This window comes from Triturus cristatus, chromosome 9 (assembly GCF_964204655.1).
Source record: "Triturus cristatus chromosome 9, aTriCri1.1, whole genome shotgun sequence".
NCBI lineage: Eukaryota > Metazoa > Chordata > Amphibia > Caudata > Salamandridae > Triturus > Triturus cristatus.
In genome coordinates this window covers 782,907,439-782,930,530 of record NC_140592.1, presented here as the reverse complement: position 1 = coordinate 782,930,530, position 23,092 = coordinate 782,907,439, and the positions used below count along the sequence as shown (strand labels likewise).

Sequence of the window (23,092 nt, the reverse complement as noted above, 5' to 3'; positions counted from 1 at the left end):
TCGAGGAAGCAGATGGGTTTGTCATTCTCCTTCTATGTAAATCACCCTCTACATCTTTCACCTCCTCAATGTGGCTCTTCACTCGATTGAGCTGTAACCTTTTTGGCTAGAAGCTTACCAGGTTTGTTACCCAAATTGTAGAACCATTGGTCTACTCTGACTAGCAGAAAGTTCACTCTTATTACGAGGGTCCCAATTGGTCCCCGAACAATTGTAATATATTTCAGTACATTTTGTGGCTAGGCCTGAATTTCCACCTCAAAGCATCTTTTAGTACTGCTTGGTCAGTGGGGGTATTCCCAGCAAGGGGGTACGTAGGGATGGGTGAGGGGTAGAGGGGGTGGTTTGTTCGTGATCATTTGTTACCATTGCCTCTATCTTAGTTTACTCACTGCAGCACGTTGTGTTCTAGCTGTGACGCACAACTACAATCACTGTTAACTTGCTTGAATGTCAGTGTGGGGTAGGTTGTCTACTTTTTCAGATCTGACGCTGATCACCTGGAACGTAAGGGGCCTCAATGCTACAACGCCATAAGGTTGATGTTGCATTTCTACAAGAAACACACCTGCCCAAGTCCGCTCCCACCAATTTCGCTTCAAGTTTGGGCCCGCATCACTACTTTGCAAATTACAGCACATATGCAATGATCCACAAACGTCTGCCCTTTCAGTTTTCCAAGGTCCATAATGACATTGAGGGTCGCTATACGATGGTAGTTGGTCAATTGATGGGACACCGCATGGTATTTGTATGTGTCTACGCGCCTAATGTGGACAGCCCAGCATTTTTTCTTGGCCTCCACGCACAGCTCCTATAGTTGGATGCAGACTATATTTGCATGGGTGGGATTTTAATCTCCTGTTGGATCCTGCGTGTGACAGTACGTCCAGCTCACCGGATACCAAACCTCGCGCGTGCGCCACGCAATGTTGGATCTGTGCAGCTCTATGGGCTTAGCTGATGTGTGGTGCCAGCACAAACCGGGAGAATCCGCATAAACTCACTACTCTGCTTAGTACGACACCTGGACACGATTAGATTATTGGCTTGTCACTCCTAATTTGGCAAATTGGTATCTGTCATCCCAACATCTCCCCAGCACGTACTCTGATCACTCCCCGGTCGTATTGCAAGTTTGGGTCTCCAGACCTGAGGGCTGTGAGAGACAGTGGAGGTTCCCCGGACAGGCCCCGACGGATGATATGTTCCATACGGAACTTCAGGAGACCATTGGGGAATACTTCAATCTAAGTAAAGGATCAGTGAGCTCATGGGCCACACTTTTGGTGGCCTTTAAAGCCTACATGTGGGGGGGTCTGCATCTCTAAACATGCTGCGGTGTTGAAAGACGTGAGATGTACGTTAGCTCATATTGAACAACTAGATGCACTCGACAGAGCAGGTTGAACGGCCTGATCCGTCTAGGATTGGTCGCCGCTTGACGCTCTTGACAGAGTTTAGAGGCAGCGGAGCGTGAGAATCACTTGAGTAAATATGCCATTGCACGGTGTTATGGAGAGGCTTACAGACCTAGCTGCACATTACCGCGGCTCCTGAGACCCTCGGCCGGGGAATCGTACATTTCTTGTATACGCTTCTCAACTGGCCAGACCCTGACAGGCACCCCAGACATACGGGGCAAGTTTTTAGCATATTACTCCGCATTATATGCGACGCGTGTTTAACACACAGCGAGGAAGACCGCAGGGACTTCCTTGCAGAAATTATAGTGGTGTGGCTCAAAGTTCATGCAACAGTTTCTAGCTGAGACATTCTCCACTGAGTAAATTATCAGTGCCATAGATGCCATGAACAATAGCTCAACAGGGGAATTATGTAAAGGGACCGTTAAACACAAGATTTAATCAAAACAGCCAAAGAGGGACAAGGGAGACCAAAGGGAATGAAAAAAAATATAATTTTTAATTAGATACACAACCGGTATGTACAATTTACAGTAACCATAACAATCATATGTGCACTGATAGTGAAGTGAACGGCGCAGTGACATGAGTGTTAAAAGGACAACATAGTGCGGCAAAGAACTATTCAAAGGATAAGGGTCAAACAAGAATATATACAATTGACAATGTATTTAAATCACAAATGGCCTTTCAAGGAGCCGCGATTGATGTCAAGTCGACGACGTTTCAACCTCCTTACGTTGAGGTCATCATCAGGACTATGGTTACCAGAGTATTTAAAAAATACCTGTGTTAGAAATCATCAATCGCGGCACCTTGAAGGGCCATTTGTGAATTAAATACATTGTCTTGTAAATTGTCAATTGTATATATTCTTGTTTGACCCTTATCCTTTGAATAGTTCTTTGCCGCACTATGTTGTCCTTTTAACACTCATGTCACTGCGCCGTTGACTTGTTCACTTCACCTTCACTGCACATGATTGTTATGGTTACTGTAAATTGTACATACCGGTTGTGTATCTAATTACAAATTATATTTTTTCATTCCCTTTGGTCTCCCTTGTCCCTCTTTGGCTGTTTTGTTTAAATCTTGTGTTTAACGGTCCCTTTACATAATTCCCCTGTTGAGATATTGTTTTTGCTACTACATATACCTGGTCTCAACTGGGCTAACGGGTTTGCTCCTGTTTTTCTTGTTTTTATAGATGCCATGAATGGCTCGACCGCCCCGGGCCCAGATGGTTTCACTGGCATCTTTAATAAAACATATAAGAACCTCTTAGCGCCATACCTTCTTGAGGCCTATAATGAAGCACTCTAACGCAAGGAGTTACCCCCCACTCTACGTGAAGCGGTAATCATTTTTCTCCCAAAAACTGTGAAAGATCCGCTCTTATGCGGCTGGTGCTAAAATGATTGCGCTGAGACTGGCCTTGCTGCTGGATCGAATTATCTCCCCGACCAAATCTGGCTTTGTCCCTCATAGGTCGCCAGCCTTGAATCTGTGAACATTATTTGCGGTGATGCATAGAATCTCACTGGACGTCCCGGCGTCTGCTGTCCTTCTTGATACTGAAAAGGCCGTCCACTCCTTGGAGTGGCCTTTTTCCTTAGCGGTTGAGGACGTTGGGCATCCCTAAGGAATTCATTGACATTCCTGCACTGCTTTACACTGCACCCACCACTAGGCTTCGACTGAACGGCACCCTGTCCCCTCCGTTTGCTCTTACCCGCGGCACTAGGTAAGGCTGCCCACTCTCCCCACTGCTTTTTATAATGGCTCTGGACCCTCTGGTTTGCCACTTTCAGGAGCGACATCTGCATAGAGGTCTCCAGTTCAAAACGGGTCCTCTCCTAATCTCCCTTTACGCAGATGATATCATTCTCTATGTCCGCAACCCTCGGGAGAATTTGGAACCGCTCATCAGAGATTATCTAATTTGGTGTGTTTTCTGGGCTGGGAATAAACTGGGGCAAGTCAGAAATTTTCCCCCTGACGCCAAGTACTGTTCGGTGGGATTGAGAGTTCCCTGTGACGTGGTGTGAGGAGTACTTGGAGTTCAGATCCATAGAGAAACGGAACAGATTATTCTGCTAAATTACGGCCCAGCATTGCAAAGCCTAGAGCAGCAGGTAGAGCGATGGCTGAGACTCCCTCTCTCCCTAGCTGGTTGAGTTGCACTTACAAGAATTTAGGAAGGACTACCATTTTTATATCTGTTCCACAACATTCCCATTCTGCTCCCTAAGTTTCTTTTGCACTCTCCGATCCCATCTTATCAGACTGGTTTAGGGGGGTGGGAGGCCCAGGGTTAGCTTGAATACATGGACCTTACAGTATGAGAGCGGTGTATTTGGGGCCCCCAATTTTCAAATGTATGATCTGGTAGCACAGTGCAGTTTTGCACATCCCTGGTACCACCCAGATGCGTGGATTTCCTACACTAGACCTGAGACTGACCTAGTGCTTCCAGCTCCCCTGCGTATGGTGTTGCCACAGGAATTTCCCAGAGACCCCTGGGATATTCAAACCGTATCCACAACTAGCTGGGCCTGGCAGAAGCTGGCGTGTGACTGGCTGGCGCGCCTTATACTCCTCTGAGATCCCCATCATTAACAACCCATGGCTTCCCATTACGGAAGAAAAGCTGGTCGAACGCACACTCACTTCATACTCATTAGACCAGATTGGAGACCTGTTTCCAGAGGGGCATGTCTTCTCTAGCACTGAGGAAGGGAGGTTCAGTGAGGCAACATTCGTGGACCAATTTGTTCTCAGTCGGATTCATAGGGCACTCCGAGCTAAGATTCCGGAATTCCCATTGGAGCCAGAGTCCTTCCCTTCATGACTCTTAATTACGAATACCAGGGGAGATCATCTAAAGTTATATAGAGCATGTATGTCTGTAGTCCCTAGCAAGGTTGCCAAGATCCGGGAGGCGTGGGAGCGGGACCTTGGACACCCAATTTAAGACTCCCACTGGTCCTTTTGTTGAACTCAGACTAAAGAGGTCTCCCTAAACAGCAGACCCAAATTAATACATTTTAAATATTTGTGGAGGGTTTATATGTCCCCGGTTAAAATTCATTCTATCGACCCCAACTGGCCGCACACGTGTCCTAAGTGCAGAGGACCGCAAGCCGATTTTGCTCACATGACCTGGAACTGTGCTAAGATTGGGGATTACTGGAGAGCCACTTTCAGATTGTTATAAAAAAAAATATAAACCTAGATCTAGACCCTACGCCTGAGGTCACCTTGTTGGGATGTGTATGATCTCCCAAAAAAGCTGCCAAAGTTACTGCCATTGCCCTTTTGCTCTCAAAGAGGGAAGTAGCGATCAAATGGGGCAGTAGAGACTTCCCCCCACAGTGAAAGCTTGGCTTAATAGCCTCACATTTAGCAATACGAATTGTGAACTTTATGCAACAACTCAACCCCCTGCATCCCGGCCCAAAGATATTTGGGGGAGCTAATTGCTGGACATCGGTTCTGCCCCTTCTTCACAGTAGCCCACAGAGATGGTCCCCACTGGGGTGGGGTAAGTTATGCACTACTAGCTCTCACAATAGCTGTGTTTATTATGTCAAGGTGAATGGGTGATGGGCCGTTGGGGAGAGCCCTATTGCTTGGGTCGATTGGATGTTTGTAATTCAATGTATGATGTATATGCTATCCCGAGACAATTTTGCATTATGTGAACTCATTTGCTTCGTAAAAATTTCTTTTTTAGCTTGTATTGTCGCAGTGAGTAACCATGCAATGTTTGTAAACATTTATGGAAAATGATCACTAAAGTTCAAAAAAAAAAAAAAAAAAAAGACCGTCTCCAGTTTCATTTTGTTCGATATATTCTGAAATGCTTTGCTTTCTGTTAGTTAGGACTGCTGCGTCCTTTAACAAGATATCATTGAGGCACCATTAAACCCCCTGCTTTCGTAGTGTAGTGCTTGAGCTATTGATTGTTCATGTGGTACCAATACATTTATGAGTCTTCTCATAAAAGGGCATGGAGATGCCATTTATCCCACAGGATATAATCTATACGAGTGTAGCTTTTGTGTGCTGCTGAATGGTGGGCGTATTCTGATTCTAAGGGTGCCAGGCCCTGCTCTTATCTAATAAACCCAGCTCTTTCCAGATGCACTTTACTCGCTACCGGTAAGACCGTGGTATTTTCGCTTTATTCTGTTGCTCCACTTATAAACATATTTAAATCTTCAGGTATTACAGCTGGTCCTGTCACTTATGCTGTTATTGCTTGGATTGTTTAATTCAGGAATTGTTCCTGGCCTTGATTGGGGAGATTATTTTCACGTGGGTCGCACTCCGCTGGTCTTTAGCAAGTAGCCCCATAGGATTCTGGATGATAGAGTAGCAGCGGCGAGTACACCTATGCTACAAAGTGTAATAATAAATGCCATCCCTGGACACGTGTTTCGAGGTAGTTGCCTCTCGTCAGCAGGGAGCAGGACTGTGTGGGGGGTGCCGTAGACTGCCAAAAAATATGAGGTTTAAGTACCTTTCGTGGCGGCGCGCGGGTGCAGACTCCAGGCTCGTCAGCCAATCGCTCAGGGAGCTTCAAACATTATTTTCACGTGGGTCGCACTCCGCTGGTCTTTAGCAAGTAGCCCCATAGGATTCTGGATGATAGAGTAGCAGCGGCGAGTACACCTATGCTACAAAGTGTAATAATAAATGCCATCCCTGGACACGTGTTTCGAGGTAGTTGCCTCTCGTCAGCAGGGAGCAGGACTGTGTGGGGGGTGCCGTAGACTGCCAAAAAATATGAGGTTTAAGTACCTTTCGTGGCGGCGCGCGGGTGCAGACTCCAGGCTCGTCAGCCAATCGCTCAGGGAGCTTCAAACATTATTTTCACGTGGGTCGCACTCCGCTGGTCTTTAGCAAGTAGCCCCATAGGATTCTGGATGATAGAGTAGCAGCGGCGAGTACACCTATGCTACAAAGTGTAATAATAAATGCCATCCCTGGACACGTGTTTCGAGGTAGTTGCCTCTCGTCAGCAGGGAGCAGGACTGTGTGGGGGGTGCCGTAGACTGCCAAAAAATATGAGGTTTAAGTACCTTTCGTGGCGGCGCGCGGGTGCAGACTCCAGGCTCGTCAGCCAATCGCTCAGGGAGCTTCAAACATTATTTTCACGTGGGTCGCACTCCGCTGGTCTTTAGCAAGTAGCCCCATAGGATTCTGGATGATAGAGTAGCAGCGGCGAGTACACCTATGCTACAAAGTGTAATAATAAATGCCATCCCTGGACACGTGTTTCGAGGTAGTTGCCTCTCGTCAGCAGGGAGCAGGACTGTGTGGGGGGTGCCGTAGACTGCCAAAAAATATGAGGTTTAAGTACCTTTCGTGGCGGCGCGCGGGTGCAGACTCCAGGCTCGTCAGCCAATCGCTCAGGGAGCTTCAAACATTATTTTCACGTGGGTCGCACTCCGCTGGTCTTTAGCAAGTAGCCCCATAGGATTCTGGATGATAGAGTAGCAGCGGCGAGTACACCTATGCTACAAAGTGTAATAATAAATGCCATCCCTGGACACGTGTTTCGAGGTAGTTGCCTCTCGTCAGCAGGGAGCAGGACTGTGTGGGGGGTGCCGTAGACTGCCAAAAAATATGAGGTTTAAGTACCTTTCGTGGCGGCGTAAATCACTAATAGCTCATTCGAGCGACTTTGGCTGACGAGCCCGGTGTCTGCACCTGCGCGCCTTGGAAGGTATTTTACCTATATATATGGCAGTCATCGGCACCCCGCATACCTACCTGCTCCCTGCTGACGAGAGGCAATTACCTCGAAACACGTGTCCAGGGATGGCATTATATTTCTATATACTCGTGGCGTAGGCGTACTCACCGTAGCCACTACACTATCCAGAATCCTTTGGGGTTATTTGCAGCATGACGAGCAGTGTCGCGACCCATTTACGTAAATCACTAATAGCTCATTCGAGCGACTTTGGCTGACGAGCCCGGTGTCTGCACCTGCGCGCCTTGGAAGGTATTTTACCTATATATATGGCAGTCATCGGCACCCCGCATACCTACCTGCTCCCTGCTGACGAGAGGCAATTACCTCGAAACACGTGTCCAGGGATGGCATTATATTTCTATATACTCGTGGCGTAGGCGTACTCACCGTAGCCACTACACTATCCAGAATCCTTTGGGGTTATTTGCAGCATGACGAGCAGTGTCGCGACCCATTTACGTAAATCACTAATAGCTCATTCGAGCGACTTTGGCTGACGAGCCCGGTGTCTGCACCTGCGCGCCTTGGAAGGTATTTTACCTATATATATGGCAGTCATCGGCACCCCGCATACCTACCTGCTCCCTGCTGACGAGAGGCAATTACCTCGAAACACGTGTCCAGGGATGGCATTATATTTCTATATACTCGTGGCGTAGGCGTACTCACCGTAGCCACTACACTATCCAGAATCCTTTGGGGTTATTTGCAGCATGACGAGCAGTGTCGCGACCCATTTACGTAAATCACTAATAGCTCATTCGAGCGACTTTGGCTGACGAGCCCGGTGTCTGCACCTGCGCGCCTTGGAAGGTATTTTACCTATATATATGGCAGTCATCGGCACCCCGCATACCTACCTGCTCCCTGCTGACGAGAGGCAATTACCTCGAAACACGTGTCCAGGGATGGCATTATATTTCTATATACTCGTGGCGTAGGCGTACTCACCGTAGCCACTACACTATCCAGAATCCTTTGGGGTTATTTGCAGCATGACGAGCAGTGTCGCGACCCATTTACGTAAATCACTAATAGCTCATTCGAGCGACTTTGGCTGACGAGCCCGGTGTCTGCACCTGCGCGCCTTGGAAGGTATTTTACCTATATATATGGCAGTCATCGGCACCCCGCATACCTACCTGCTCCCTGCTGACGAGAGGCAATTACCTCGAAACACGTGTCCAGGGATGGCATTATATTTCTATATACTCGTGGCGTAGGCGTACTCACCGTAGCCACTACACTATCCAGAATCCTTTGGGGTTATTTGCAGCATGACGAGCAGTGTCGCGACCCATTTACGTAAATCATTGATTGGGGAGATATATATATATATATATATATATATATATATATATATATATGTTCGAGGCATATGAGCTGCAGATTACACACTGTGCATAGATCGCCATCTGGTGTTGAGTCCGGATGTTGCAGTTGTTTTTCTCTTGGAAAGTCTTTGGAAGTCACGAGGTATGTGACTCCTCCTTTGGATGATCTTGCGCATGGGCTTCGGCTCCATCCTCAGATTGTTTCTTTTCCTCCATCGGGCTCGGATGCGTTCGCGCTCCAGTTCGGAACCGTTCCAGTTTTCCCGTTCGGCACACAATCCTTCCCCTGTTCGACGGTATTGTCTCGATCGCGTTCCCCACACTCGACGCGACTCTCCACGATCGAAGTCTTCGATTCCGGTCGTCGACGAAGGCCTTCGGGCCTACCTGGGCCTCCTGTCCTGGCTGATGGAACGGACACCATTTAAAAAGTGTCCTCGATATGGGTCAAAGTTTCCCCACACCGATCTACATGAGGTGTGCAACCTCTGCCTCTCCAGAACACTAGGCAAGGGACTGTCCAGCTTGCGCCTCCTTCCGATCGAAGAAGACAATTCGGGACCGACTAGCAAGGAGAACGATGGCTCACTCGTCGACTTCGATCCCCGACGACCTCTTCGAAGAAGGCATCGATGTTCCGGAACAGCACACCGAAGAAGGCCACGCCTCCGAAGCTGACGACGTTGAGGACATCACTCCGGCACAGAGGGGCGTGAGTACAGACGTCGACCCCAAACCCCCCTCCACGCCATTAAAGGCTTCGGTCGCGCCTTCGGGCCTAGGTATACACCGAGAGACTGCTTCCCATACCTCGCTTCCGGGCCCAGTTAAGAAGCCCATCAAGCCTTCAGGCAGCTCGGGCTCGAGCCAGCCTACCCTTGGTGCTGAAACTCTCATCCACACCGGCACCGAAAAAGAAAACTCCCCTTTCCTCGTCCGCGCCGAGCTCGACACCGAAGCACTCTGCGCCGAAGACTGGCACTGGCTCCTCTGCACCGATAACAACCTCCTCGGAGCCGAGCAAGAAACCAAAGAGCCTCGACTCCCAAGCCTCGAAGCCGAAACCCACCTCGGAACCGAGGAAGACCAAAAATTTCTAAACCCCACGGTTCCAAACAAAGAAACCGTGCCAAATCGATGCCTAAAAAAAACCACGGCTCCGACACCATCGGCACCGAAGGATCTGTCCCCTACAGATCAACTGTTTCGACCCGATCCTTACCAAAAAACTCTCGTAAAGGATCCAAAGACTGGGCATTTGACGCTTAGCACCAGAAAAAGATAACTGGACAAGCCTGCACCAGCTCCACCACCAAAAAGGAGAGACTTTGCCACCTCAACTTTGAGGATTCCTTCACCTCCCCTACCCCATCATTCTCCCACACCATCTCCAGATGAGGATGATATTATCTACGACACAGGGGACGGAGCGGACAACCAACCAACAGGGGATCATACTCCTACAGGCTCCCCAGACCCATGGGACGACTACAACATCCCAGACGTCCCTAACGTCCCGCAGGACGATCTTTATCCTTCCAGAACCCCCCCCCCCGAAGACACAATGGGCTTTAACCAGCTACTCCATAGGGCTGCCCACTACCACGGGGTTGATCTCCACACAGACCCCGTGGAGGAGGATTTCCTCTTGGATACATTTGACACTGCACAGAGGTCCACCTCAATTCTGCCCATGCTTAAGGGGGTTATTAAGCACGCACCAGAGGTCTTTAAAGACCCAGTTAGGGCAAGGGTCATCAACCCTCGCATTGAGAAGAAATATAAGGCCGCCCCAACAGATCCAACCTACATTAGTGGCCCCGCACCACTAGACTCCCTGGTAGTCTCCAATGCGAGGAAACGTGCCAATTGCCAGGCATCAGGTGAGGCTCCACCGCCAGATAAGGAGTGTAAACTTCTCGACGCCTCTGGCAAGCGGACAGCGACCCAAGCGGCATATGGCGCATTGCTAACACCCAAGCGCTCCTAGCCAGATATGACAGGGCACATTATGATGAGCTGGAGTCAATAATGCAACACCTCCCTGACAAATATAAACCTAGTGCCAACAAACTCATTCAGGAGGGTAAAACTATCACGAATACCTCCATCCGTTGTGCCCTCGATGCAGCTGACCGCGCCTCCAGGGCAATAAATACTAGCGTCCTTCTGCGTAGGAATGCCTGGGTATGCATTTCAGGGTTCAACCTGAGGTTCAGAGTTCCATCCTCAACCACCCCTTTGAGAAACACCTGTTTGGCCCTAATGTCGACGTAGCCCTCAAAAAATGAGAAAGGACACAGACACGGCAAAATCTATGGGAGCCTTGCAGTCGCAAGCTCCCAGGCGCTCCTTTCGCCGTTCCTCCTTTAGAAACACCACCAGAGGCTACTCCGACGACAGAGCCTCCACTTCCTACAAGGCCCCTACCCAATCCACCTTCACTAGGGGTTACCAAAGAAGCAGTTACAAGGGTAACAACAACAAAGTCAGAGGCAAAACTAACACCTCCCGCTCTGCCTCCACCCCCACCCAGTGACTTCCCTCCACTCCCCCCAGACTATTCCACTCAATTCGGGGGCAGACTCCACAATTTCCTTCCTGTCTGGGCTACCATCACCTCAGGCTACTGTCTAGAACTAACATCTACCCCCCCCCAACCATTCCACCCAAACAGCGCCCAATGTCACAGGAACATTTGTCACTTTTAAAGCAGGAGGTGATCTTCCTCCTACAAAAAAGTGCAATAGAACCAGTTCCTACCCAACAACATAATAAGGGAGTTTACTCCCTATATTTTCTCATTCCAAAAAAGGACGGCTCTCTAAGACCCATTCTGGATCTCAGACCCCTAAACCAATACATACACTCAGACCACTTTCACATGGTCACACTCCAGCAGGTACTTCCTCTGCTCTCCCAGAATGACTTCCTTGCCACCAAAGACCTCCAGGACACCGTTTTCCACATCCCCGTTCACAACGCTCACAGGAAGTTTCTCAGATTCGTAGTGGACGTCAGCTCTACCAATTCAAAGTACTCCCAGTCTGAGTCACCACAGCACCACAAGTGTTTACCAAGTGTCTAGCGGTAGTGGCAGCACACCTGAGAAGACAACACATCCACGTCTTCCCATACCTAGACCAGCTCATAAAAGCCAGCTCATACAACCAGTGTGTACAACACACTCACGCCACTATCCAACTACTTCACGACCTGGGCTTCACAGTAAACTACGCCAAGTCCCATCTGCATCCGTCCCACGTACAACAATACCTCGGTGCTACCATAGACACCAAGAGCGTTCGCCTACCCCGGTCCCGCCAGGATAGCAAGCATACAGGCTCTTCGCGCCAACTTTCAACCACAATACGCTCTACCAGCCTGAGTGTTTATGCAACTTATAGGGATGATGGCCTCTTGCATATTCATAGTACCTCATGCAAGACTCCAGATGTGTCCTCTCCAAGAGTGCTTAGCACGCCAATGGAGCCAGGCTCAGGGTCAATTATCAGATCTGGTGTTGGTAGACGGTCGTGCCCATCACTCTCTGCAGTGGTGGACCACCAAAAACCCCTTCCAAAGGGCAACCGTTCCTAGAGCCAGTTCCTCAAATAGTTCTAACTGCGGACGAATTGCTCTCCGGCTGGGGAGCTCACCTACTACATCACACCATGCAGGGCAGGTGGACACCTCAACAAAAGTTACTCCACATCAACCATCTGGAGTTACTGGCCAAATTCCTAGCCCTAAAAGCCTTTCAAACACACGTCTCAGGCAAGGCTGTCTTAGTCCGGACAGACCACATGACAGCCATGTACTACAGCCAAAAACAGGGCGGCACACACTCTCTGCAGCTCTCTCAGCTAGCACAGAGCATATGGAGGTGGGCCATACCTCAAAAAATTTCTCCTAGCCCAACATGTCCCAGGAGTCCAAAATACCATTGCAGATCTGTTGAGCCGTCCAACACAACAGATACACGAGTGGGAACTTCATCCACAAGTTCTTCAACCATTCTTTCAAATGTGGGGGCAACCACAGACCTCTTCGCCACCCACAAACGCCAAATGCCCAAGCTTCGCCGCCAGATATCCACACCCATTGTCCAAAGGCAATGTGATATGGATGAACTGGTCAGGCAGATTTGCGTACGCTTTTCCGCCTCTCCCACTCATTCCATTAGTGGTGCGCAAACTACAGCAACATTCCCTAACTCTCATCCTAGTTGCTCCGATTTGGGCCAGACAACCGTGGTACAACACATTGCTGGAACTCTCCGTAGTTCCGCACCAAAAGTTACACCTCTCTCCACGCCTCTTAACCCAGAACCATGGAGAGATCAGACACCCGGACCCAGCTCAGCTCAACCTTGCGATCTGGCTCCTGAAATCCTAGAATTTGGTTACCTTAATCTTCCCCCTGACTGTATGAATGTCATAAAGAAGCTAGACGACCTACCACTAGAGCTTGCTACGCAGCCAAGTGGAAACGTTTCGTGATCTATTGTCACAACAATAACGTCAATCCCTTAGATGTGTCTATCCAACACATCATAGGCTACTTACTACACCTACAAAGCTGCAACCTAGCCTACATGTCTATTAGACTACACCTTGCTGCACCATAGCGGCGTAACTACAAAATAGACCGCATCTATCACTCTTGAGAGTACCTGCCATAATAGGCTTCATGGAAGGCCTTAAGAGAATAATTCCCCCCAGAGTGCCACCATCACCTGTGTGGAACCTAAACATCGTTCTCACAAGACTAATGGGGCCTCCATTTGAACCTCTACATCAGGGGTACTCACCAACTTTCTCTTGGGGGCCAAATTTACAGTGTGGTTTGTGGCCGAGGGCTGCACCTTGGGGGCGGGCTCATTGGGGGAGGGGGCGGGGCTAGAGCAACAAAAAAAACTGACCATGAGGTGGAACACAGGTCCCTGCAGCGGACGCCTTCGTCCACTGAGCCACCGAACCCGGCATACACATCCCTCCCTCTCTGTCCCCCCCCCTCTCTGTCCCCCCCCCCTCTGTCCCTCCCCCCCCTCTGTCCCTCCCCCCCTCTGTCCCTCCCCCCCTCTGTCTCTCCCCCCCCCTCTGTCTCTCCCCCCCTCTGTCTCTCCCCCCCTCTGTCTCCCCCCCTCTGTCTCCCCCCCTCTGTCTCCCCCCCTCTGTCTCCCCCCCTCTGTCTCCCCCCCTCTGTCTCCCCCCCTCTGTCTCCCCCCCCTCTGTCTCCCCCCCTCTGTCTCCCCCCCCCTCTGTCTCCCCCCCCTCTGTCTCCCCCCCCTCTGTCTCCCCCCCTCTGTCTCCCCCCCTCTGTCTCCCCCCCTCTGTCTCCCCCCCTCTGTCTCCCCCCCTCTGTCTCCCCCCCTCTGTCTCCCCCCCTCTGTCTCCCCCCCTCTGTCTCCCCCCCTCTGTCTCCCCCCCTCTGTCTCCCCCCCTCTGTCTCCCCCCCTCTGTCTCCCCCCCCTCTGTCTCCCCCCCCTCTGTCTCCCCCCCCTCTGTCTCCCCCCCCTCTGTCTCCCCCCCCTCTGTCTCTCCCCCCTCTGTCTCTCCCCCCTCTGTCTCTCCCCCCTCTGTCTCTCCCCCCTCTGTCTCTCCCCCCTCTGTCTCTCCCCCCTCTGTCTCTCCCCCCTCTGTCTCTTCCTCCCCGTCTGTCTCTCCCCCTCTCTCTCTGTCTCTCCCCCTCTCTCTGTCTCTGTCTGTCTGTCTGTCTCTTTCCCCCTCTCTGTCTCTTCCCCCCCCCTCTCTGTCTCTTCCCCCCCCTCTCTGTCTCTTCCTCCCCCCTCTCTGTCTCTTCCTCCCCTCTCTCTGTCTCTTCCCCCTCTCTCTGTCTCTTCCCCCTCTCTCTGTCTCTCCCCCTCTCTCTCTGTCTCTCCCCCTCTCTCTCTGTCTCTCCCCCTCTCTCTCTGTCTCTCCCCCTCTCTCTGTCTCTGTCTGTCTGTCTGTCTCTTTCCCCCTCTCTGTCTCTCCCCCTCTCTCTCTGTCTCTCCCCCTCTCTCTGTCTCTGTCTGTCTGTCTGTCTCTTTCCCCCTCTCTGTCTCTTCCCCCCTCTCTGTCTCTTCCCCCCCCTCTCTGTCTCTTCCTCCCCGTCTGTCTCTCCCCCTCTCTCTCTGTCTCTCCCCCTCTCTCTCTGTCTCTCCCCCTCTCTCTGTCTCTGTCTGTCTGTCTGTCTCTTTCCCCCTCTCTGTCTCTCCCCCTCTCTCTCTGTCTCTCCCCCTCTCTCTGTCTCTGTCTGTCTGTCTGTCTCTGTCTGTCTGTCTGTCTCTTCCCCCCTCTCTGTCTCTTCCCCCCCCTCTCTGTCTCTTCCCCCCCCTCTCTGTCTCTTCCTCCCCGTCTGTCTCTCCCCCTCTCTCTCTGTCTCTCCCCCTCTCTCTCTGTCTCTCCCCCTCTCTCTGTCTCTGTCTGTCTGTCTGTCTCTTTCCCCCTCTCTGTCTCTTCCCCCCCCCTCTCTGTCTCTTCCCCCCCCTCTCTGTCTCTTCCTCCCCCCTCTCTGTCTCTTCCTCCCCTCTCTCTGTCTCTTCCCCCTCTCTCTCTGTCTCTCCCCCTCTCTCTGTCTCTCCCCCTCTCTCTCTGTCTCTCCCCCTCTCTCTCTGTCTCTCCCCCTCTCTCTGTCTCTGTCTGTCTGTCTGTCTCTTTCCCCCTCTCTGTCTCTCCCCCTCTCTCTCTGTCTCTCCCCCTCTCTCTGTCTCTGTCTGTCTGTCTGTCTCTTTCCCCCTCTCTGTCTCTTCCCCCCTCTCTGTCTCTTCCCCCCCCTCTCTGTCTCTTCCTCCCCGTCTGTCTCTCCCCCTCTCTCTCTGTCTCTCCCCCTCTCTCTGTCTCTGTCTGTCTGTCTGTCTCTTTCCCCCTCTCTCTCTCCCCCCCCTCTCTGTCTGTCTCTGTCTGTCTCTCCCTACTGCCCTCTGTCCCCTTACCAGACTCTCACACCCTGCTGTTCTCTTCTCATTCTTTATCACCTCAAACCCCCCCCCGCGCGCCCCCCCCCCCCACCTCTTCGCTTGTGTGGCAGCTGCGGCAGCTTCCCTTCCAGGGCACACACACAGCCCCACCCGAGTAATTCACAGGTCTTTAAGAGACCATTTGCATGATAACTAGGCTTTGTTGTATTTCACCTCTTGGCGCCATAGCAGCTCCACTCGGACTATCGCTTGAATCCCCGGGCCCCCACAGAGCAGAGTCTGTGTTTGCTGACACTGTTAATAAAAAAACAACAACAACAAAACACCGGTACGATGTCTGCAAGGTCCGCGGGCCGCCAAGAAAGGCTTGCCGGGCCGCTGGCGGCCCGCAGGCCGTACTAAGAGTACCCCAGCTCTACATATATGTGAGCTTCAATTTTTAACATGGAAAACTGCTTTCCTTGTAGCCATTACTTCGCTCAGAAGAGTCGGTGAGATACAAGCACTCACCATTCGGGAACCCTTTCTGCAAATGCATCATACTAAGGTTGTTCTCCGCAGTAATCCAAAATTCCTTCCTAAAGTAATTTCTCCCTTCAACCTCAATCAATCTGTGGAACTGCCCGTATTCTTCTCGCAGCCACAAACCATTGCAGAAAGAGCTCTACACACTCTGATGTCTAAAGAGCTTTACTCTACTACATCGAGAGAACACAACCTAAGTCGTAAGACCAAACAACTATTCGTGTCTTTCTCACCACCACACAAAGGCAACCCCATCTCCAAATCTGGGATAGCTAGGTGGATTATTAAGTGCATACAGATTTGCTACCACAAAGCAAAACTAACGCTATCTGTTCCCCCTAAAGCCCACTCTACACGTAAGATAGGGGCTTCCATGGCATTTTTAGGGAACATCCCCTTAGATGATATCTGCAGAGCAGCTACATGGTCTACACCACACACTTTCACTCAACACTATTGTGTAGATGTGCAAACTAAGCAACAAGCTAGTGTGGGCCAGGCTGTCCTCAAAACATTGTTTCAAACAACTGCAACAGATACTGGTGGTCGCCGCTAGGAGCGGGTACTGCTATATAATCTATGCACAGTGTGTAATCTGCAGCTCATATGCCTCGAACAGAATATGCTACTTACCAGTATGCATCTGTTCTTGGCATGTAGAGCTACAGATCTACACACGCCCACCCGCCTCCCTGGGTACCTTTATCTGTTCCAGTTTTATCTTATTTAGATACAGCACACATGGGTATCTTTCATCTTTCTTGCAAAGCTCCATCATTTCAGATGTCATCAGTGATGTCACTGACCATGTCATGAGTGATGTACTATGTGACGTCATCAGCTGTGCATTGCGGGGGCGCGAGTTATAGTTAGCTGAACTAACTATAACAGGGGAATTTCTAGGGTTTTGTATGAGGGAAATGTCCAGCTAACTAACGCCCCTGAAACCTATGGTTTTTTTCAGTGAATTTCTAAGGTTTTTTAAATGCTAATTCCTAACTATATCAGGCCTGAAACCTATGGTTTTTTCAGTGAAATTCAAAGGTTTTCTAAATGAAAATTTTGAATGTAACTGTTATACTGAATTTTTTTTTATACTGATTTACTAAAGTTTTTTAAACTTTTTTTTTAGATATATTTTTTTTAATTACATTATAATTACATTATACATTACAATACAAAATATACTTTCTCAGAATGAATTACTTTAGTTTATATACTTGCCAAATAGGCAACAGACTTTTAAGTACAGTAGTTACAGTTGTTGCAATGGGCAACACAATTTCAAACACAAAGCAACATTGAGCTCAATGTGAATTTCTACTTAAATGCAATTAGTTACTTTATGGATTACTTTTCTAACCACAAGACTGGATCCTAGATTCAGTCTTTGGACATCTCCTGTAAACAGTTGAGTAAAAGAGCTTTGGTTACAGTAGTGATTTTTAAGGAATATTATTGTATTTTAAAAGTTGACACTTAGAAACTTTTTCCCATAGAATCACCAATGTTATCCTATGGCAGAAAATTCAATTAGCAGGTAAGTCGTGTTATCGTTACTTTTTCTTACTCGGTGGTGGATCCTGGATCCAGCACTGGCCAACCTCCTGTAAACAGTTGAAAGAATGTGTTTAGGTCATACAGACTATTTTTTAGGAATATTTTTAGTTTGTGAAAATAGACACTTAAAAACTTTTCTGGTGAAAACCACACAATGGATTCCTATGGAAGCAAATACAAGTTACTGGTAAGTACGCTTAGAATTACTTTTCAGGGTCAGTGCTGGGCTAAAAGATGCAGCCCTGGGTTCTATCCCGATTTACTCACCTGTTATCAGAATTCGTAGTTCGGCTGATTTTAGAGGAATATTTGTACAATGGTGAAGGAAGGGGGAGGGGCCTGAGGTGATGTGTGCAAACACGCCCTGTGGCGCGTTTTAAGTTGGGTGTTTGCACAGCTCTCCCCTCAGGCCCGCCCCCTACCTTCACCACTGTGCAAACACGCCCAGTGGGGTGTTTTAAGTTGGGGGATTAAGTCCCCTTGAATCCTGAGCTCCCCTGGCGGCCAACTAGCCCACCAGGTACCTCCAGTAGGCGCCAGGGAGCTGCCTTGCAAAGAGGTCTTCAGAGGCCACACCCCTTTTTACAACACTCTGCAATGCAGCTCCGTGGCGGTACCTAGTGGGCTATTTGCCCCCTAGGGGACCTCTGGATTGAAGAGGAATTAATTCCCCAACTTAAAACGCCCCACAGGGCGTGTTTGCACAGTATCACCTCAGGCCCCGCCCCCTACCTTCACCACTGTGCAAACGCGCCCCGTGGCGCGTTTTAAGTTGGGAGATTAAGTCCCCTTGAATCCTGAGGTCCCCTGGCGGCCAACTAGCCCACCAGGTACCTCCAGTAAGCGCCAAGGAGCTGCGTTGCAGAGATGTGTAAAAAGGGGCGTGTAGACCGCCAGTAGATATATATATATAATTTATTATTTCAGTAGTTTACCACTATGTCCATTATCGCTACCCATTTACCCACCTTATCCTCTTGGCGTCCCTCTGTTTTGAAAGGACATTAATGGTTTATGAAGGTTCCCACTCCAGCTGTTATATTCTGTCCCTCTTTCAATCCTCTTTCTTAACACTGTCTAAGACCCTCATTTTTCCCTAGTTTCCCACTGTATCTTAAACTGTCAAGTTGAAAATCTTATAGTTAGCTGAACAGTACTTCTCATTTAGCATCCTTTAACTAAAATCATCCCTGTATTCAGTGAATCATTTTTATGATAAAGCTCGACTAAACAGACTATTCTCAAGTGGGCCACGTAGAGTTCTTTCTTATATATTGCCTGCTTTAAAGATCAATTTAGCAATACGTGTTACTGACATTTTTCATTCCTGTTTTTTATAGGATGTTGATTATTCATATTTTTCAACGAAGGCAAAATCTTCATAATGGACGTCACTGGCGGGTACATAATGACTTGTTAAATACCAGAGAAACCAGCATTTGAATCACATTAAAACTCCTGCTTCTTGTTGGCAGCACACTTTTTTTCCCCAGCCACACTATGAAACTCGAAACCACGTCAACAGGAAAACAAAAGAGGAACTTGTTATTGTATTAAAAGTCTTTTTTGCAACGTTATTGTGTTTCTTTAAATCAATGTTCACGTTTCCTTTTCTACATAGGCTTCAATTTTGATTACAAATTATCTGTAACAACCCCTAAATATGGTTGCAAACCAAATGAAGATATGAGTTATTGACTTTCACTGTGTAGGTTCGGCTGCTAAAGCAGCTAAAATCTTTGTGAAACACCAGGATAAAAAATGCAAGAATCTGCGTGGAAACAATGCTTTCAAAGTTAATCACCAAAGACCTTTATACCCCCTTATTTCACTGGCCTCAGAATTACAAAGATCCTCCATAACAGGAATTCCGGGTGGGAAATTGTAGGGTTTATTCTGAGCCACTTACAATAAAGGCTTTGGTCATTTTTAGAGTGTTTATAATGCATACCTCTGTTTAGAGTGGAAAGAGTAACTGATTGTATACAATCTATTAAAGTATGCCATAGGGTTTTGCACAGTATTGCAGGTTTAATATCAGCCTGCCGCAATATTGTGCCCCTTAGTTCTACTACCAGCTCACTGTCCTGGTAAAAAGATGTGGAGTTAAGAATGCTTGGATTACCTACTGGTAATAGAGATTACACTGAAACTTATCTTCCTTGTCCTTTCCTAAAATGTGAAGTGTTCCACCCCAGAGACGGTCACCGACAACCCCTTTAAGGGGACTTCTAGTTCACGGAGTTAAAGAAGAAGTGCTTCCTCCCAAACAAATCTGAGGAGCAACCAAAGCCAGAGAATGATATAACAACCTATGATGATGTGCATAGCACTTTACTACTTGATTGGCCATTCTAATTGGAACTGCTCTCTGCTCCAATCCTATCGCTAAGTGCTGCAAAGCTATCAGTGTTGCTGATAGCTCCTGCTAGTTCAAGGAGTGGTTGACTCTGTCCATAGACTCCTGCACAACTCCTTATTCTGTACATTCTGGGGCAGATTTACAATAACTGGCGCATCCCTGCATATTAGCAGGGATGCCCAGTTATCCAGTATTGGGGGTATCTTTCATTGATTCACATGCTTAGAATCATCCCCGCCGACGAGGTAGGAGTCTCGCGGCCCAATAAAACATATACATAATAGTCATGAAAAGCATTCTACAATAGGCTACTATGGACAGTAAGGTCACTACATTAGCCTATCTTAGTCCTTTTGTAAAAAGAACCTAATTTGGAACACAGCCAATCAGGCTGCAGCACCCTCTTAGAACCCTCCACAGAGAGGCAAACCCTCAGATTTTCTACTGCACGTCGTGTGACTGGGAGTCTCCCTGAGCTCTGCTCAGTTTTTCTTCACCTTTGTGAGTAGTCATATCTGATTCATAAAAAAAAAAAAAGCTTGTTTTTGCCTTGTTCCTCATGTGGGAAGAGGAGACTACGGGGCATATCATCAAGGGAAAGCGATAAAATTATCGCCGCTTTAGCGTCCCTTTTCGGGCGAAAAGCGGCGATAGTGCAATAAAATTCTCAGCAAGAACACGCTAGTGTGTTTCTATGCCTCTGCGCCAGTTTCCCTAACGCCCAGCTTTGCATCTCTAATGATATGCAAAGTGGGCGTTCCTCACCAAAATAACGTGGGAAATGTCGCTAACAGACATTTCTCCTATCCGCAAGCTGCACGCTAACCTTCACAGCGACGAGAAATGTAGCGCTAACCGCGCCTAACGCAGGTTTGATTACGCCTGCTTGTAACCTGACTAAACCATTTTAGCCTATGGGTGGTGGATTATAGGGCCGAGACCACCCAGCCCAATGAACAAGGTATCGCCTGTCGCTGTGCGATTATCGCTGGATTTCCAGCGATAATCGCACTTTTTGCAGCTATCGCTGGATTATATATCGCATCGGAGATGAGCGTTGCTGATAGCGTGCTATCTCTGCGATATAATCCAGCGATAGCCGGTGATAATTACCCTCGTGCGAAGCACGCTTAGCGATAATTATCGCCGGCTGTTACTGATCTGCACCTACATTTTGAGGATCCCCACAAGGAATGTATTTGTCTTTACCCAGTACACAAGGTTAAGACTGCAGGATTTGTAGAACCTTCCCTGCCAATACTTTGAAAGACAGAGAGGGAAGATTGCTGGTTTGGCTGGAGAAGTTGAAGGCTACATCTGATGTTGTTTCAGGAGATGATGGCAGTGTGAGTCCTCAGGCGTCCACCCCTCTGGCCAAAAAGAGGGATAGATCTGGTGATCCCCCTGAGCGACACAGTAAGACATTGAAGAAGCCTCACTCTGAAACTGGTCACTCTTCCTGTAAAAAAGAAGCTTTCATTCTCTTCAGAGGTGAAATCTGCTGACAAAATTAAGATTTCAGTGAAAACTGCCTCAAAACAGCAGAAGACTCATTCTGAGATCCTGTCAACGTCGCAAAAAAAGCTCCGTCGACGATAATCTCCTCAGATGGTGAGTGATTCCTCGACGTTAACGAAGAAATCCCGTTGTCGACGATCGCTTCGTCGACGACAGCACCGTCGACTATGCTAATCTCGTCGACGCCTACTTCGTCGTCGAGGGGACACATGCTGTCGACATAGACGACGATACAACACTCGTCGACGAGTCCACCATCAACGAAGATACTACTCCCATCGACGAGTCCACTGTCGACGACGGCAGCGGCTTAGATTACGACAACATCGTTGAAGATGGTTTTTCCGTCGACGATTACAACGTCGAAGGTAGCTTCTGTTATGGCTATCTCTACTGATACTGATTCACCGTCTGTGTATATCTCATTGAAGCGTAAAAGGTCTACATCTTTACAGATTACGCCAGTTTTAACATCAAAATTGTCGTCTTTCTCATCTTCAAGAAACTATTACCAGGACGTTTCCCATATTTCACCCTTGCCTCCTAGTCACTATCTGGAGGAGTCAGATGATGATGGACTTTTTAGCCCAGCACGTAACCCTTCTCAACTCCGGATCAAGTATCAGGATGAGGAAGAGTACTATGAGCTTTGTGAGTCTCTGCGGGGTCCTCAAGAGGCTTCATTTCAGCAGGAACCTATGGTGCAGATGCCTATATCCTTGATGAAGGATCTGCTATGTTGAGGGATTATCATACTCTTTCCACCAACAGCGACTGTTCCAACACAAACTACTACGTCTACGGTTTTGCAGATTGCAAGTCCTTCTACCCCCTATCAATGTACCTCAGGAGGTTGTACCTGCATAACATTTAGTCCAAGATGATGATGGCAATACTGTGGCTGAAGCTAGGGAATTTCCAAACTCACCCACAACTGTAGATGAATAGGATGAATATTTGATTCCTACACCATCCTCACTAGTTCCTCAGGCAGTAGATTCCCCTCCTGAAGATATTGGAGGTTTTCACGCAATTATGGAAAGGGCAGCAACCAGGTTTCATCTTCCTATATCTGTGAAGCAAACAGATTGTTTCCTTTATGATTTTAAGGACCAAAGTAGGAAGTCTGTGCGTTCTATCCCTATAATAGATCATATCTGGGAAGAAGGGACTAAAATAATAAACTCCATTTTCAGTGCCTGCAATTCTCCCTAGAATCGATTTAAAAGTACAAAGCACCGGATAATGCCCCTGCTTGCCTGTCTGGACATCCTAGACCAGATTCCGTTATTTCACAGGCGGCTCAGCGTAAGTCTCGCAATACATCCATTCCTGTGACGGCACCGCTGGATAAGGATGGGAGGCGCCTTGATAACATTGGTAAGTGTTTCACCACCATGGCGGGTGCTTCAGTTCGTGCTACTAACTCTTTGGCGATTCTAGGGAGATATGACCGCCAACTATGGTCAGACATTTCTCCATACCTTGATTTTCTACCTGATGACAAGAAGCAGGAGGTAAAGAAAATTCTTCTTGAAGGAGAAAGGGCTGCATCGGAAATTATTGATATTTCTATGGACTTAGCCTCCTTGGGCTTTCGTCCACTTGTCGGAGCAGCAGTCCTTAGACGTCAGGGATGGTTGAAATCTACCACCTTTCGCCCTGAGGTCCAAACGAAGATTTTGGACATGCCAT

General features: G+C 48.5%; 1 protein-coding gene across 1 annotated transcript in view; it reads left to right on the top strand.

Annotated features, from left to right (window-relative positions):
• Window positions 1–19,094, top strand: part of DHRS7 (dehydrogenase/reductase 7) — a 230,455-nt gene extending 211,361 nt beyond the window's left edge. The window contains exon 7 of the mRNA XM_085626168.1: window positions 18,858–19,094. Coding sequence (XP_085482294.1) covers window positions 18,858–18,902 — 45 coding nt within the window. The 3' untranslated portion in view covers window positions 18,903–19,094. The remainder of the gene's footprint in view (window positions 1–18,857) is intronic.
• Window positions 19,095–23,092: the final 3,998 nt, after the last annotated feature.